Source organism: Peromyscus leucopus, chromosome 14 (genome assembly GCF_004664715.2).
Source record: "Peromyscus leucopus breed LL Stock chromosome 14, UCI_PerLeu_2.1, whole genome shotgun sequence".
NCBI lineage: Eukaryota > Metazoa > Chordata > Mammalia > Rodentia > Cricetidae > Peromyscus > Peromyscus leucopus.
The window spans coordinates 90,926,023-90,938,927 of record NC_051075.1 but is presented as its reverse complement, the minus strand read 5'-3'; the positions used below and the strand labels follow the sequence as shown (position 1 = coordinate 90,938,927).

The 12,905-nt window shown below is 43.9% G+C and overlaps 1 protein-coding gene across 5 annotated transcripts in view; it reads left to right on the top strand.

Annotated features, from left to right (window-relative positions):
* Ccpg1 (cell cycle progression 1) overlaps positions 1 to 12,905 on the top strand; it is a 34,315-nt gene that overhangs the window by 16,966 nt on the left and 4,444 nt on the right. For 2 of the 5 annotated variants that reach the window (XM_037210951.1, XM_028865334.2), the window contains exons 5-9: positions 907 to 1,102; positions 3,854 to 3,949; positions 5,531 to 5,782; positions 8,267 to 8,293; positions 10,866 to 10,987. In XM_037210951.1, coding sequence (XP_037066846.1) covers positions 907 to 1,102; positions 3,854 to 3,949; positions 5,531 to 5,782; positions 8,267 to 8,293; positions 10,866 to 10,987 — 693 coding nt within the window. The remainder of the gene's footprint in view (positions 1 to 906; positions 1,103 to 3,853; positions 3,950 to 5,530; positions 5,783 to 8,266; positions 8,294 to 10,865; positions 10,988 to 12,905) is intronic. The other 3 variants (XM_028865340.2, XM_028865350.2, XM_028865359.2) reach the window with 3 other exon arrangements.

The window sequence follows — 12,905 nt, the reverse complement described above, 5'->3', positions numbered from 1 at the left end:
GCACCCCCTAACAAAGTTACTAAAAATAATTTAATATTGGAGGCTGGAAAGTCCAAGATGAAGGTGCTGATGTCTGGTTTGGGGGGTGATGATTGCTCCTTGCTTTAGGATGGCACCTTTTGCCATCTAGGGAACAAATGCAATGTCCTTGGATGACAGGAAGGGAATGGCCAAGTGGCATTGTGCTGTGTGTTCTTCAGACAGCATTCCTCATTTCCTGAGTGTTAATGCTTTGTTTTGGATTCTTTTTTTTTTTTTTTTGAGGCAGGGTCTTTTTACATAGCCCTGGCTGTCCCGTAACTCAGTATGTAGAGCAGGCTAGCCTCTAATTCATAGAGCTCCACCTGCCTTTGTCTCCTGAGTGCTGGGATTAAAGGTGTGTGCCAGTCTAAGTTTTCATGAATTTGGGGGCGTATTCAGACTCTAGTGCCTAGCAGCTGATGAACCAGACAAGTTGAATCGGTCTGTTCTGTGCTCCCTGGATGTAGTATTTTATGCTAGTAAACTCACCAGACTAGTGAAGTAAGTGAATTCTTGGGGTCCTGTTGTCATGGAGGGAGCTGTAGTCTCTTCAGCTTTTGAAGCACAGTGGGAGGAGACAGGAGTCTCATCTAATTCTTAGCATTATGAATGGCTTTGAGGTCTCCAAACTAAAGAGAGTAAGCCTGTGATTGCATACTTTACTGTGGGGGAGAAGTCATTTCTTTAAGGGCTGGGGGGGGGGTGTCAGGGGTAGACCCGAAGCATAGCATGCCCGAGGCCCAGGCTCCATCCCCAGCATTGAAAAGCTAAGGGAAGGGGAGAGAAGGGAAAGGAACGAAACTAGGTGTCATGTATTCTGAACAGCGAAGAAAATTTAAGACTCAAAGTGACTGAGGTTGCTGCCTGTAAAATTTGGTTCCGTAGGTTGAGGAAGCAGCTTCCCCTGAAGACAATGTGTATTTGGGAACTACCAGCGATGATTCTGATATTGTTACACTTGAACCACCTAAGCTGGAAGAAATGGGAAACCAGGAAGTTATAAAAGAAGCTCCCAGCTCGGACGACTTTAACATGGGCTCCTCCTCCAGTAGCCAGTACGCCTTCTGCCAGCCAGAGCCCGGTAGGAGCTGTTGCAGGAACAGACCTCTGACCTCTTAGTTAATGGCTTGTTTTCTAGCTCCAGCTCTCAGCTTCTTAAATGATGCTCTGAAATGCAAGAAAATCTTGGTAAAGTTTTTTACAGTGCCTTCCTGGCCTTAATGGATCAGCTCAGTGTTCTTTCCTTGATACGTTACTGTGGGGCTGGGGGAGGGTCCTGGGGACTGAGCCCCAGATATTGCATATGCTAGATAAACTTACTCTGCATGCTACATTCAGTTTATTAGTCTCAAGCCCTCAAAAGATGCATTTGGCTTTTAATATTTGGTTGGTTGACTGAGGTATAGTAGAGTCCAGCTCTGTAACTCTGGCTGTTTTTAAATTCACTGTGTAGCTCAGGCTAGTCTCAGATTTGGCTGCAATTGTTCCACAGGCATGTGCCACCATTCCAGCTTCCACAAGTCTTCTTTTGTTTTGTTTTGGGTTGTTTTTGTTTTTGTTCTTTCAAGACAGGGTTTCTCTGCATAGCCTTGGTTGCCCTGGAACTCACTCTGTAGACCAGGCTGGCCTCGAACTCAGAGATCCGCCTGCCTCTGCCTCCTGAGTGCTGGGATTAAAGGGGTGCGCCATCACCGCCTGGCTACTTCCACAATTTTTTTTTTAAGGTCTATTTATTTTATGTATATGGTGTTCTGTCTGTATGTACACCTGCGTGCCTGAAGAGGGCATCGAATCTCATTACAGATGGTTGTGAGCCACCATGTGGTTGCTGGGAATTGAACTCAGGGCCTCTGGAAGAGCTGCCAATGCTCTTAACCTCTGAGCCATCTCTCCAGCCCCTACTTCCACAATTCTTAACCACAGTTTTCTGAATATGTAGTATTTTTCAATGTGACATAAAATACTTAGACATAAATTTCCTGGAAAATGTTAAAAAGAGAAGCCTGTAACTAACTCAGTTATTAATTAACCCACAGTCATAATTTAGAACTGCTGTTTTAAGCGGTTCCTAATTTGATGAAAAACCAAGAATATATAGTATGTAGTTCGGATATTCTCCTTGGATTTTCCCATTCTTTTAACACTGGATACATTTGGTAGTCAGAATCAATGACATTTCTCATTCCAATTTAAGGTAATAACATGCTACATTATGTTTCCTGACTTTTTTGTTGGTTTGTTCTGGTATAAGATCTCACTCTTGAGCCCACCTAATCCTGGACCTCGCTGTGTAGCCTTGGCTAGCCTTGAATTTGTGACAGTTTTCCTGTCTTAGCTGGGATTGAGCTGGGCTTACGGTAAACATCCTGTTTCCATGTAACACCATGTTTGACACTGTGTGCTATGTAAATGGTTAGGGAATGGTGATAAAAAGAAGCCTGAGCCTGCTAGCGGTGGTGGCTCACACCTTTGATCCCAGCATTTGGGAGCAGAGGCAGGTGGATCTTGGAGTTCGAGGCCGGCTTGGTCTACAGAGTGAGTTCCAGGACAGGCTCTAAAGCTACACAGTACAAAGCTATTTTGTCTTAAAAAACAAAACAAAACAAAAAGAGAGAGAGAGAGAGTGTTCAGAGCAGAGGAATTTTTTTCTGATTATTTTTAGTCCATCCCTTGTTGAGTCCAAGATATAGATGGCTAACTATTTTCAGAAGGTTAGTACTGTTGAATTCAACAGATACCTAGGGTCAAGGGGTCTGAGAGGCCTTCCCATCCTCAGGGGCTCAGCAGGGCAGCACTTGATATGTATATTTTTTGAATTTTAGAATTGCATCATGTTCAGATGGTTTCCCCCTTTGATATATTTACTTAACAATTTATATTTTCTGCCTCTGGCTTCAGACACATGGACTCAAGTAGGAGTGGAGCCTGAGGGCTGGTAACAGGACAGCCTACACATTGTTTGTTAGATTTTTGAGACAGTGTTTCTCTCTCTATAGCCCAGGCTGGCCTCGAACTCATAGAGATCCACCTGCCTCTGCCTCCCTAATTCTAGGATTAAAGGCTTGAGCCACCACCACTGGGCTAGTCTAAACATTGTTGATGGGAACTTGTTCCTCTAAGCCTAGGATTTTGACTTGATTTCCTCCTAAGATCTGAGAATGTTTCAAAATTAGTTAACAGAAATAGTAAGGTTTTTTTTTTGTTTTTTTTTTTTTTCCTTCTTCTTCTTTTGGTTTCTTTGTTATTTGAGACAGGGTCTCACAGTGGATTCCTGACTGGCCAGGAATTTGCTGTAGACCAGGTCATCCTCAAACCCATAGAGATTGGCTTGTCTCTGTCCCTTGAGTGCTGGGATCAAATGTGTGTGCCACCATGCCCAGTTTAAGCATTTTTTAACCTATTGTAATCCTTCCCATCAAATTGCTTGTATAAAGAAAGTGTTTTAAAAAATAATGATAAATTTTAGGCTACACTGAAAATACTGTACAGCCAGCCACATTGGATAATTTAATCTCCTCAGTTACCTTGTCTGTTCTCTCCCATTCTTTTTTTCCTTACAGCTTTTCAGCTTCGTGTTTTTGTATGATTCCAATAGGTATTCAGCTTTCTGTTTGTTTAGGAAAACTCCCGCCTTCCATTGACCAGCCTTTCTCCTCAGAAGGCAAAGGTGGTAGCCGTAGAGAAGTCTGTGTTGTGTGTGTTTCTGAAGAGACTCACTGTATTTTAATCTCACGTAGATAACAGTGTTAACTGATGAAAGTTGTATTTTCAGTTTTTTCCTTTATGACTTATAATAAAGCTTTATACATTTTTTCCTGTTTATTCACAAAAGAAAGGTGGTGGGAGAAGCTGTGGAAGATTCCTGAATGCATAAGGGGCTGGGATGATCAGCTGAAACTCCGTGTTCCTAGCCAGCTCGCTCTCCAAGGTGGCGTGACTGATGCTGAGCGGCTTCTCAGCTGGGCCTAGTCACAGTTACTGTTGAAATGCTGAGTGCTTTGGGGAGTTGATCCTAGAGATCCCACGAAGAGGCTGGCCAAGCTTACTGCATGCCTCTGCACTGCCTGCTGCTTGGATTGTGGGCCAGATTACACTGTACAGAAGTTTAGAAATCCAGATATTTCCACTGTTACATGTATGAGTTAAAGATGGAAGCATTAGGTAGTTAATGGCTGTTAATATCTATAGAGTGGGTTACTCATATATATGAAGGCAATATGTATTATATATGAAGGCTTGGAGACATTTTTAGGACATTTGGAGAAAGCTTTGCTTTTACATTTACTTATTCTAATTCTGTCAGAAAGTGACTCCAGTACCCCAGCCATGGTCTGAATGCCTTTATACTATGCAATGCTTGGTTTAAGTCTTCCTCTCCCATTTTATCTAAGAAGTGTAAAGCGATGGCATCTTGGAAAAACTAGTGATCAAGAATAACCAGCGCCGTGCTGGGCATGAGGAGTCACGACACTGGGTGGCCACCATGTCACTAAGCATTAGGACATGTGTTCATTCAGTAGTGATGGAGTCCCTTTTGTCTCAAGAACAGGAACCAAATTCCCCACACTTGATCTTTAGAAAGCATTGCCTGACCTAGACACCAGCTTCCCTGTGGCATGAAGAGCCTGTTTTCTGAAAGACCGGCATTTTTGGTGCATGAGTGTGTGGTTTTGGAGCTCCGTGTTGAAGTCCAGTTCACATCTTATCCTTACTTCTAACTGGCTATAGAGATTACTACCAAGTGTTGTCAATAATTTGTTGAGCTATGGAATGGAGATAAGAAGTGACGTGTAAAAAGCTCAAGTCGTGTTTCCAGGGGCGTGCGTGCGTGCATGCGTGCATGCGTGTTCCTGGAGTGGAGTGTTTGAGTTTCTGTCTCCGTGTGCTCTTACCGTTCCTTCCTGAGGCGGCAGCAGCAGCACCAGCCGGCCTCCGCACCAGGACAGCTGCTGTGACGCCCCCTCCTGCTGACATAGTTACTAGAGGGTAAAATCCAGAACCTTCTGGTAAGAGTGGCAGTCGAAGGGAAGGTCACCTGACTTCGGGAGCCTGTGTTGAACTGTGGTGCTGTGGACCTGCGTGGTGGGGTAGGGACCTGGAAGACGACCTGTTTATTATCCCTTAGAGACTTCCTGTTCCTTCACATAACTGTGAATTGAATGAATGAAAAGACAGGGTTTCTTTTTCCTTAACTAAATATTTGTTTCCGTCTGTAAGGCTGAACTAGACTACAAGAAGGAGTAAGAGTAACTGTTCTAGGCCACAGGGTGGGGAAGGACAGAGCTTTGAGAAGAGCTGGAGAAGGAGCCTGTCAGGCAGAGGCGGGTGTAACAGTTGTTAGACTACAGTTCGTCTGTGTGGTTTGCTGTTGGTTCTTGTTTGTGTTTCTCTCTGGCTTTTTCATGTTAAAGGGCATGTAAGGCTAGCGTTGATTATTATAAATCATATTTACTGGGAAGCCTTTTCCGAGAATGTTTACCTAAATACCAACATTTTTCTTTTAAAATAGTCTTTTCATCTCAGCCTAGTGATGAGGAATCCAGTAGCGATGACACCAGCCATGAGCCCAGCCCTGTCCCCAGACGCCGCCGCACCAGGAAGAAGACCATTTCCATCTCAGAGTCTGAGGAGCCGCCACTTGCTGAACCGGAAGAGGAACCCTCCAAGGAGCCGAGTAAACGACACTTCAGTGGTGGTCTCAACAAGTGTGTTATCCTGGCCTTGGTGATTGCTGTCAGCATGGGATTTGGACATTTCTATGGTAAGTGTTTAGAAAAACCTTGTGCAGAAGCCACTTACCTATAGCAGCCGGACAAGCTGGCACACAGAAGAAAGGTCAGTGTTGGTCGCAATGGCCTGTCTCTGTCTATAGTTAGCTCCTTTTCTCAGGAGGCAGAGTAGAGGATTGCTGAAGAAGCTCCAGAGTTTGACATTAGCCTAGGCGACATAGCCAGAGCCTGTCCCCAAACGAAACATTAACAGTTACTTTTTCGAGACAAGATCAGGCTGGTCTTCAACCTGTGATCGTCCTTTATCAGACTCTCAAGCATACGTAAGGACTTTTAAAATATTTATGGCTCTTTTGTTTTGTTTTGTTTTTTTTAAGTAAGAAGATGGAAGATTTAAAAATGTGAAGTTGGGGAGTTGGGGCTTGAGAGATGGCTCAGTGGTTAAGAACATGGCTACTGGCTATTCCTCAGAGGACCCAGGTTCAATCTCCAGTACTAACCCACACGGTGACTGTTTCATACCCATCTGTAATTCCTTACCAGGATCTCCCGCCCTCTTCTGACCCCTTAGGGCACCGCATGCACATAGTGCACAGCTGTACATGCAGGCAGAACACTCATAAAACCCGAAGATGCTGAGCCTGCTGTTGCATGCCTTCAATCCCAGAGGCAGGCAGAGGATTTTGAGTTCAAGGCCAGCCTGATTCACAAATTCCATCCCAGGCTAGCCAGCTACTTAGACCCTGTCTAAAGTAAAATAAAAACCTGAAATTGGATGTGGTAATAAGTTGGTATATATGGTAATCATGTAGGAGACCTAGACATGAGACTCTCAACTTAAGACCCTGGGTTCACAGGAAAAACAAATTACCTTGGGGCAGATTGTTAGAATTTGTTGCATAGTATTTACATTCCAGCAAAATAGTCACATAATGGTAGACAGAGTGTGGTTCACATCTATAATCCCAGCCCTTGAGAGACTGAGGCAAGAAAGTTGCCAAGAGTTCAGGGACAACCTTGAATAGTGTGTGATACTATCTCAAAAACCAAAAACAGAAAATTGTATCTGAAACGTTGAATAACTAGTGCTCGTTATTTCTACTTTGAGCTGCCTGCTTTTGTTAGGATAGTTATAAATCCTTATACAGCTGGTCTGTAATAAACTATTTTGTTAGATAAATGACTTCTAAATAGCTTATGTATATGAATATCTTTTTTTGAACACTCAGCCATGAATTACAGTTTTGTTAGTATGATCTTTCTAACATACAGATGTTGGCAAGCTGTCATGGCATAGCCCTCCACAGTAAAACCTAGATGTGCCGTGAGGTTGCATGTAGGAGTTGTTTTGTGACATGCATTTCTTTCTGCCTTCCTGTTTCTATGAGTTTGAGGCCAGCCTGGTCTACAGAGTGAGACCCAGGACAGGCACCAAAACTACACAGAGAAACCCTGTCTCGAAAAACAAAAAACAGGAAAAAAAGAACATCTCACTGAATCTTTTAAGTCCTGTAATTTTTTGGGGAAGTTTTAACCACTTATTACTGTGTGTGTCTGAGTATGTGTGTTTGGATGCAGGTGCTACGGCATATGTCAGAAGACACCTCTGGAGTTCTCTTTTGTACCTTTATGTGGGTTCAGGGACTTGAACTCAGGTCTCCAGACTTACACACCACAATCCTCTCCCTGACATCTTGCCAGCACAAGGCCTGTATTTGTACAGTCTGAGAACTAAGTGTTCCTGTTCTGTTCTTTTGGACTTTATAGACTAGTTCAGTTTATTCTTTCTATTTTTTATTTGTTGGTCTTGGTGCAGGGTATTACTGTGTATACAACCCAGGCAAAGCTCTGACTGGTGATCTTAGGTTCCTGAGTGCTGGCATTACAGACCTGTGCTACTAGGTCTGCCTGGCAGAGCACAGTGTACTTTAGAAAGAAATGTCTCAGACCTTGTCAAATTCAGAACTCCTTTGATAGTTATTGTTGTCTGAGACAAGGTCTCTCTAGCTAGCCTCGCTGTCCTGGAACTGACTGTGTAGCTCTAGCTGGCCTAAAAAGCTCATTCTGTAGAACAGAATTCACAGAACCTGGTCCCAGACTCACAGAGCTCCATCTGCCTCTACTACCCACGTCCTGGACTAAAGGTCTATGCCAGCGTGCCTGGTAACTTGACAAATCTTAGTTTGCCTGTATAAACTGCTTTTAGATTTATTATGATTGTGGTAAGGGTATTAGATAGAGAGCATGATACTGGAATAAGACGGTGGGGCAGTCCATACTTGTTAACGTCAGGTCACTGACCTGTGTTTTCTGTGCTCAACTTGAGGTGGTCTTTGGGCTCATGGGAAGGCCTGCTTGTGTGCACTGCTGGGTACTCACTCCCGAGTACTCACTCCCGAGTACTCACTCCCAGGTCCTTCCTTGAACAACTCTAGGGAGACATGTTCTGACTCATGCTTGCCTGTGTTGATGGGTGAGCAGATGTGTCAATGTTTCTGTGTGTGTTTCCCCCGCAGGTAAACATGAAGGAAACAAGAGAAAAGGTCTAAACTCTTTATTACTAAAAGCCAAGCATTGGATATGAACTTTAATGTTACTACAGACTGCACTAAAATCTCACAATTTGCATGACTTTGGAATAGTTTTAGAAAGTACAGCTTTGAACAGTTCTTTTAAAACCAAGAAAATTTGTTTCCTTGTTTGCTAGCTTTAACAAAATTAACACATATCTTCCTTCCTGTACATTTTCACATTAGCCTTATCACAGCCTGAGAACCCTGGATGATGGAGTATGTGAAGTGAGTGAGTCTACACAGTAACTCTAAGCCCTGACCCCAGGGGCCTTTCAGTAGCCTCACTTACAAGACAGGACTTCATCCTGTGCTGGACAGTGAGTTCCAAACTAAGCCTTTCTCCAACATCTGTGTCCATAAGCAGCCACCTGGTATAAACATCTCCTCAGAACCCAGCCAGCCTTGACTCCATCAAAGTGTGGGTTTTCCTGTCTGCACCAGAAGAGTGATGCAGGGGACTAGCTGTTTGACATGATTCAGATTCTAAAAGTGCCTCTGAAGTCCAGAAAAAGATACAAATCTACATGAACAGTGGCACCAAAACCCATGCCTGAAGTACATCTCCCCTTGCTCTTCTCATCTCCACACTCAGATGGGGGTGTTGACAGGCTGTCCAGCGCTTCTGAGGATGTAACTAACTGAATGGGAAGTTACACAGCACAAACAGGCACTAAAGTCCATGCTGCATGAGCTCCCCAAGTTATCCTTGAATGGGCTTTTAGTAAGCTTATGACAGGTGGGAGGGGGAGTAGACCATTCCAGCAACTGAAACTCTGAGCCCTGGGAACAGGAACAAAGACTGTCTAGGTGCTTTAAAAACGGGTGTTTTTAAAGTCGGCAGTGTAGGTTGTTAAAGTCAAGTAAAACTACGGGAAGTGAGAAGTCAGCTGGAGCTGCTATGCCTTCCTTGTGTGATCCATATAGTGGTGCTGAAGGCCTTGGGCCTTAGGCTGAGGGGAGGAGGAGGAGGAGGTTAATATAGTGAGGTTCCCAGCCTGGATTCTGCATTGGTAGTCTGTCAGCGGTTAGGAAGTGTGCTAGCTGCATCCTGTCTGAAGTAGAGGGTTTCCCAGGGGAAGAGTCCTGCTAGACAGTGAAGGAGCTAGATGTTGTGAGGGACCCCTACCACTGAGCCAAATCCCCACTCCGTTATTGGTGAGTGATGTGCACAAGTGGGTTTCACGATCTGTAGAAGGAGTTCCAGTGGATTGTTACGTCCTCTGTTTAAGCTGCTGCTTGTAGTGGTGTGCCTCCTGTATGTGTTAGGTGCCAGATGTGCTTTCTGGTTTGGTGTATTTTTTTGTGCAGGACACATGTGGGAGGAGCATGCAAACAGCTTGTCTTAGCATAAGAACATTTTGAATTTAAGGTCAAATAAGAAGGAATTGTCCAGGAACTGGATGTGTACTGAAGGCTTTACAGATCATAGCTAGAGGCTCCTCCACTGAGCTACATACAGCCCTGTGGAAGAATTCATAAAAGAGCTGGCTTTGAGGGCCAGCAAGACGGCTCAGTGGGTAAAGGGGCTCACCTCCAAGCCTGACGACCTGAGTTGACCCCTGAGAGCCACGGGGGAAGGAAGGAGCCGACTCCTACAGGATCCTGATCCCTGAATTTGTGTCATGGCATGCATGTGCCCCCTTCTTCCAACTCCTGCAAGTTGTCCTAACCTCTGAATTTGTGTTTTGGCATGCATGTGCCCCCTCTCCCACGAAAAGTGATTTTTTTAAAAAGAAATCTCAGCCTTTAAGAAGTAGAAGGAGGAGCCAGGCGGTGGTGGCGCACGCCTTTAATCCCAGCACTCGGGAGGCAGAGGCAGGTGGATCTCTGTGAGTTCGAGGCCAGCCTGGTCTACCAAGTGAGTCCCAGGAAAGGCGAAAAGCTGCACAGAGAAACCCTGTCTCGAAAAACCAAAAAAAAAAAAAAAAAAAAAGAAGTAGAAGGAAGAGAATCAGGAATTCAAGAGTGTCTTCAGCTAAGTAGAGAGTTGGACTCCATCCTAGATGACTTAAGACCCTGTCTCAAAAAAAAAAAAAAATCGACTTTGAGAATGATGGGTGTTTGTAATTAGACATTTCCTGTGCTACACTTCAGTATCCTGTAGGCAAATTATTAAGAAGCGTACATTTTCATTTTCCTTTGACTCTTGATCTGTAGGAAAAGAAACCCACTGATGGCTTATTTTTCTGTTTAAAGAAACACTTCAGAAAAGCTGAGTGTCTTCATTATAGCAAGAGGAGAACTTTCTTCTTGTCATTGTTAAAGGCCTGTGTTTTTCTTTGGAAGGGTGTAGTGAACTGCTTAAATGTTCCTGTGTGTGCTGGCTGAGTTCACCATAGGGGTTCCTGTGTGTGTGCTGACTGAGTTCACGTGCATTATTAGTCTGCATGGCCTGAGCTCTCTACACTGTCAGTTGGTGAGTCACATCATGAGGTGTTTTTAGGAAAGTCCTTACCCAAGTTAAGTAGCTAGTGTTGATGGAGTGCTGTGTGCAGTTGTGAGTCGTGGCAGTCATGCGGTACCTAATGGCTTTTCCTTTCAGGCACAATTCAGATTCAGAAGCGTCAGCAGTTCGTCAGAAAGATCCACAGAGATGAGCTGAATGATGTGAAGGATTACCTCTCGCAATGCCAGCAGGAACCAGAGTCTTTCCCAGATTTCAAGGTGTGTATTAATTAAACGTTGAAAAATAACTAATAGTGGGGCTGGAGGGATGGTTCAGCGGTTAAGAGCACTTACTGCTCTTCCAGAGGACCGGGGTTCAATTCCCAGCACCCACATGGTAGATCACAACTGTCTGTAACTCCAGTTCCAGGGGACCTGAAACCTTCACACAGACGTATAGCAAGCACATAAAAATTTAAAGAAAGGGGAAAAAAAGAAAAATAACCAATAGTGATGTAGAAATAATTGTTTGAGCTAGGTGTGGGGGCACACACACTATAACCCTATCATAGCACTTCAGGATTGAGGCAGTATGAATCAGGCTAAGTTCAAGACTAGCCTGGGCTATTTAGTACCACCGGCCTCAGAAAGTCAAGAAGGAAAAGAAACAGTAAAAGCCAGCAGTTGAACTCCTTAGGTGCAGTTACAGTAAAGATCAGTCAGTCAATAATTGGACGAGTGAGATGGCTCGGCAGGTAAGGGAACTTGTTTCCAGGCCTGACCACCTGAGTTCCATCCCCAGTCCCCAGTTCTCACTTGGTAGAAGGAGAGAACAGACCCCCCCACAGCCATTGTCCTCTGACCTCCACATGCATACCTACAGACAGACTTTAAAACACACAAATAAATGTAACAAAAAATGTTAATAAGTTGTTTAGTATTTTTATACCTGTTATATTGGTATGCATCATGTAACTTACTTGGCACTCCTGTGAGTGAAGTCATCTGTTTCATTTTAGAAATAGAAAGAGGTTCAGATAGACTAAGTAACTTTACAAGGCCAGCAGATCCAATTGGATTCCAGGTATCTAACTGCAAAGGTTTTTTAAGATGGGGTTTCTCTCAGAAACAGTCCTGGCTGTCCTGGAACTCACTCTGTAGACCAGGCTAACCTCGAATTCACAGAGCTTTGCCTACCTTTGCCTCCTAAGTGCTGGGATTAAAGGCATGCGCCACCACCGCCCAGCTTTTCAAAGATCTTTTAAAATTGATCTTTCCGTGTGTGCATGAGTGCTTTGCATGCATAGTGCAAATGTAGAGATCAGAAAACAACTTCAGGAGTCAGTTCTCTGAGATCCATCATTCAGGTACTAGGGAATCCAATTCAGGTCATCAGGCCTGGCAGCAGGGACCTTATTTATTTATTATGTATATAGTGTTCTGCCTCCATGTATGCCTGCATGCCAGAAGAGGGCACCAGATCTCATTATGATGGCTGTGAGCCACCATGTGGTTGCTGGGAATTGAACTCAGGACCTCTGGAAGAGCAGCCAGTGCTCTTAACCTCTGAGCCATCTCTCCAGACCCACAAACTACAGTTTTAAATCTTACTTTTTTTCCCCCATGAAGAGTAATGAGTTAATGAAACAACTATTTCAGTTAATTGTTTTCACATGTAAAATTCTGTTACTCTTTTTTTTTAAAGTCTGTTTCTGAATTCAAGTTTACTTGGATTTAGGAAAATAGTTAACTATGTTACCAGAATTCAGACTGTCCGTTTCCAGGAGACTCTGGACTTAAACACTGACACACAGTAGCATTTCCAGCTACCCTAGTACTGGGATTAAAGGCATGTACCATGCTGCCTTCTTAATAATTTTTAATCCACATTGGTACTGAGTCGGGTATGTGAATACTAATGGCTGGTTGCCTGTTTACCCACAGAAGGCAAATGCAACTAACTTTAAAATGTCTTAGTTGTTGGGTGTGGTGGCCTGTATTTTTAATCCCAGCACTTGGGAGGCAGATCTCTGGGTTTGAAGCCAGCCTGATCTACATTGTAAGTCCAGGACATCCAGGACTATGTAGAGAGACCCTGTCTCAGATGAATAAATAGAAAACTCTTAGTTCTTTACTCTGTAGGCAGCTTTTCAGGACAGCTCCTGTACTAACAAGATGGAAGGGCTTCCCTCACTTT